At 36.8% G+C, this 5000-nt stretch overlaps 1 protein-coding gene across 1 annotated transcript in view; it reads left to right on the top strand.

Annotated features, from left to right (window-relative positions):
* The window catches only part of LOC138864125 (transient receptor potential cation channel subfamily M member 8-like), an 8254-nt gene extending 4199 nt beyond the window's left edge, over positions 1-4055 (top strand). Inside the window, exons 4-6 of the mRNA XM_070130170.1 lie at positions 2966-2983; positions 3207-3328; positions 3935-4055. Coding sequence (XP_069986271.1) covers positions 2966-2983; positions 3207-3328; positions 3935-4055 — 261 coding nt within the window. The remainder of the gene's footprint in view (positions 1-2965; positions 2984-3206; positions 3329-3934) is intronic.
* The last annotated feature ends 945 nt before the right edge of the window (positions 4056-5000 follow it).

Below are 5000 nucleotides of genomic sequence, written 5' to 3'. Positions count from 1 at the left end.
CGGTCGCGTTTTATTTATCTATCTATTTATTTATTCATTTATTATTATTATTATTATTTTTTAGATTCTGAATTTGAACTGATGAATTTGTTCGTTTACCTGGCGATCATGATATGGCATGTGGTGTTTGGCGGATTGATATAAAAACAGCCCAATTTCTGTCTAAACCCAAGATAAAATGTATTAAGTATCCGGCCATGCACTATAACGTATAGATTGAACTAAAACTGTATATAGGGCTTCTAGCCCCTTCTTCTGAGGGAAAAAAGTGTGAATCCATCTTCTCCGGGAAAGTATATTGGAAGAAAGCCAGTATGAATTGAGGAAAGCTTTCATGTCATTATCAAAATATTTATTTTCCCTTACGAATGGAAGTAATTATGCAGGCTTTCGTTGACTTTTGTTCCTAAATTTTAAATTATATAAAAGCAATGAAATCGAGAGCTCGGTGATGTATGCGGACACATTACGCATACGGTCAATTCCCTCATTTTCAGACACTTGACGATTCAACCCAAGAAGTAAGCTCCAGCCAAGGAAAAGGGAATTTGAAGTGAAGAAAAATCCAAAACTCATCATTATTTTCTGCAAAGTCACGGAAAGGCTTTTGAAGTGCGGTCATGGCAAAACATGTTGAAATCTTGGAAAGAATGTTTGAATATTTGAATAAGGACGGAGAGCATGAAAGAATACGTCAAATAAGGATGTCAGACTTATTATTATTATGATATATATATATATATATATATATATATATATATATATATACATATATATACATACATACATACATACATACATATATATATATATATATATATATATATATATATATATATATATATACATATATATACATATATATATATATATGTATATATATGTATATATATATATATATATATATATATATATATATATATATACATATATATATGTATATATATGTGTGTGTGTGTGTGTGTGTGTGTGTGTGTGTGTGTGTGTGTGTGTGTGTGTGTGTGTGTGTGTGTATATGTATATACATATATATATATATATATATATATATATATATATATATATATATATGTGTGTGTGTGTGTGTGTGTGTGTGTGTGTGTGTGTGTGTGTGTGTGTGTGTGTGTGTGTGCATATATATATGTGTGTGTGTATGTGTGTGTATTACTTTTCCTTAAAAAAAAATCAATTTCACATACTTTATATTCAGTGAACACAATACAGTTGCAATACAGGGATAATGTGTATATGTATGTGAGTACATAGCTATATATGGACGGTTATCGTGACGTCACCAGAGCTGTCACGTGATCCATCGGAGGCAGTGGTGGGCAAAAACAACAAAATCCCATGAACTTCGTTATTAAGTATTGGTCTGTCGCGAACATCGTTCCTTTTTCTCGATTTATATAAGATTCGCATCCTTTTTCACCCTTTTCTAAGAAACTTCGACATGGTAAACAGTTGCATTATTACTGGATGTGTAAATGGACATCAAAAAGGTTCAACTTTGAGATTTAATTGTTTTCCGAAAGACCTCGAGAGAAGGAGGCTTTGGCTATCAATCAGAACTTTGATCCTGCACCTGGGAGTGATGTAAGAGTTTGTGCTAATGGTACGTACGATAGCTTTTCTATAAAAATGTTCTAAAATTTAAACGGTTATGTTCTAGGGGATGTATTTCCCCGTGGTTAGGCATAGGCCTAGGCGGTGGTAGATGTGGGCGACTGGTTACTATTGAGTATCTTTCACTTTAAGTTTCAGTTAATTTGATTTTAAAACTTTCCCTGAACAAAGGTCGTAAGACATTAAATGGGAACAAAATTAAGATAGTAAATCTCTCAACAGCTTCAGGAAATTTGCATAAATCTGTTCATGGTATCATGATGACATGCGAGTGTAGACAGACCGTATACACTTATCTGCGCATGCGCCAAAATACATCATGTGTCGTCTGCACTGCACTGAGTAGTACCCAGATAAGTGTATGCGGTCTGTCTCCACTCGCATGTATCATGATGAGTATTGTGTGGGAATGTAAAATTTACCTATTGGAAAAGTCGGGCTATAACGTCCGAAAAAAATGATAAAACCCCTGTTTTGAGCAACTTTTTGAAAAACCAGGCCTAAAAGGCAAAGAGCAAGCAAGAAAGAATTTCACTAGTTCAGGAGAATTTAATCCTACGACTACGAACCAGTCTTATTATAAGCAGTATTGAGTACTTACTTGTACCCTTCCAGAGAATTGTAGGACTTTAATTCTTATGTGTAAACACCAGGTGTTTGTATAAAGGTCGGTCAACCAAAGAGGTAGTATAGTCCAGTATTCTGATTTTTTTCTTCTGTTGAATACCAAATTCCATTATCCTGTTTTGTTTTGAACAAGAAAAAGCTTCGAGTGATTTGAAGGCTTTCAAGTCCTCTTCTGTGTAACTACCTGGCGTGTGTAGTAGGTAGAGACAGATATCACCAAAACTAATATGGGTCAACCATTGGGGCTTTCAGACCAGCCATCAGAGAGAGAGAAAGGATCTGGGGAGCTTTCTGTACCTTTAGAATACTTCAGTTTTTCACCATGAGAATCGAGAGAACTGTAGTGGGTTGACATCGTTCCCACAGCTGATTCAGCGGCTATTGTTGATCTTTTGCCCACCATTGTTGTGCGCGTGCGCGAAAAAAAACCTTTTGTTTTTGTTTTGTTGACCGTCCCTATACATCGTCAGCTTCTTGAGTTCGTGTGAAGGTTATGTTACGGTAAGTATAAAGTACTGAATATGACTAGTATGTGATCAGAAGGGGCCTAATTACAATAAAGCCTCTTGCTTTATTTGAAAGTTTAAACCCATATATATATATATATATATATATATATATATATATATATATATATATATATATATATATATATATATATAAAAAGTGGGTTTTCTATACTAATTGATTTTCCTTTTTTGTTTCCTATTAGGTCAAACGGAAGACTCATGTAAGTGTGAAACTCCAATATTCCAATTGTATTCTTTTCCGGTGTTTAGTAAAATGAACTTGGTCTTTGATGTTTGTGTGTGTTTGATTGTACGTGTGCACGCGCATATGTGTCTACATATAGTATCATAATGAGTATAAGCCTACATATATCCATGCATATAGTACTACCTCCACAAGGTGAACCTCCGCCACATTCCTCTTACGAAATTCTCCTTCCCAAGAACTGCCAGGAGCGCGATCACATGGTACGAGCCATCCGGTGCATCGGCGTGGTTCCCTGGGGGTACACTGATGACAGGGACCTCCTCGTGTGTCCTGATCCTTGCGACTTCGCTAATGTAAAGTGAGTGTCGTCCTCGCTGTGTGAATACAGGAAAGGCATGCTACGATAGTCGGCGTTAACTAATGAAGATAGAAGAGGAGGAGTTTCAGTGTTGTTCGATATGTTTACTATTTGAGATTTGATGATATAGAGTTAGTCTCGTCCTCGTTAAGTATAGGAGAGACGATGCTATAAGAATTTGTGCCAAAAGAAACAAGAAAGATGAAAAGGGTCTGGATATGCTGAAAACTCAGTGGATATGTTGAGTCAATTCAGATTCATGTTGTCAAGAATGTAGGCATTTGGTTGAATAGTTACAGCTTGGTAAAGGTATCTGTGAAATAAATAGATATTTCAGAAATAATGTATCTTAAAAACGATATTTTGATGTTAAATGTTTTAAAATTCACACGTCTTAAAATGATGCGTCATTTTGGTTCATGACTTTACTTTTTGATGAAACACAGGTGAAATCTAAATATATAGGTATACGAATGTAGACAGTGAAACTAAAGAGGATTATAATGCAGCATCAGCATCATTTGCAGTACTAATATTGGCAGTAGCAGAAACAGAATCGATAAGGATAAGAGATAATAAAAGTATAAATGGATATTCCTCCCATAGATACAAAGTCAAGGAGGCCCAGTACCACCAGCCAGTGTCTCTCGATGGCAACCATACCCACTTCCTCCTGGTCGACGACGGTTCCAGGAACATCTTCAGAGGGTCGGATGTCTTACGGTAAGTTCGCGGGCATGGAATAGATGCTCATATTCAGAGAACTTGAGAAACCTGAAGCGGAAATCTGGACCAGCGTCACGCGTCCCCCAGTCAATCACCGTCGGGCTATCTCGTAGGTGATCAGCTGAAAGAGGCTGAGAGAAGCTGGTCCAGCTTTCCTTTCCAGGTGTCCGAAGGGTCTCTGGATAAGAATGGGAATCTCACTCATACATAGATGTTTGTATATGTATATATATATATATATATATATATATATATATATATATATATATATATATATATATATAGATATAGATATATATATATAGATATATATTTATATATATATATATATGTGTGTGTCTATATATATATATATATATATATATATATATATATATACATATATATATATATATGTATATATAGGTATATATATATATATATATATATATATATATATATATATATATATATATATATCATCATCATCATGGGGGCTGACGCCGACGGGGGCGCATAGCCGCATCCACCCTTCGCTTCCACCTACGAGGATCCCTCATGGCTAGGCGCCAGGCAGGGACTCGGCCCATCTCTAGTTCTTCACAGCAGGTTTGGTCGATCTGCCCAAGCCATGACTTCCTCGGTCGTCCCAAAGGCCTCCTCCACCCAGGGTTGTCTCAAATAGAGACGACCTGATGGGCAGGATCATCCTGAGGAAAGCGAGCCAGGTGGCCATATAGCCTGAGTTGGCGATCACGGATTGTGCAGATAACAGGGCTTGTGCCGGTCTCACGGTGCAACCGTTGGTTGGACACATGGTCCCACCAACAGTACCCCATGATCTGGCGCAAGGACCTATTGCAAAAGGCTTCAAGACGAGCCTCCAAGGCACAGGACAATGTCCAGGTTTCGCTACCGTATAGCAAAACTGGCATTATCAGGGCCTTGAAAACCCGAAGCTTGGTCC

Source organism: Penaeus vannamei, chromosome 15, assembly GCF_042767895.1.
Source record: "Penaeus vannamei isolate JL-2024 chromosome 15, ASM4276789v1, whole genome shotgun sequence".
Taxonomy (NCBI): Eukaryota; Metazoa; Arthropoda; class Malacostraca; order Decapoda; family Penaeidae; genus Penaeus; species Penaeus vannamei.
Note: the sequence above shows the minus strand (reverse complement) of the source record. Positions and strands in the feature narration are given on the sequence as shown.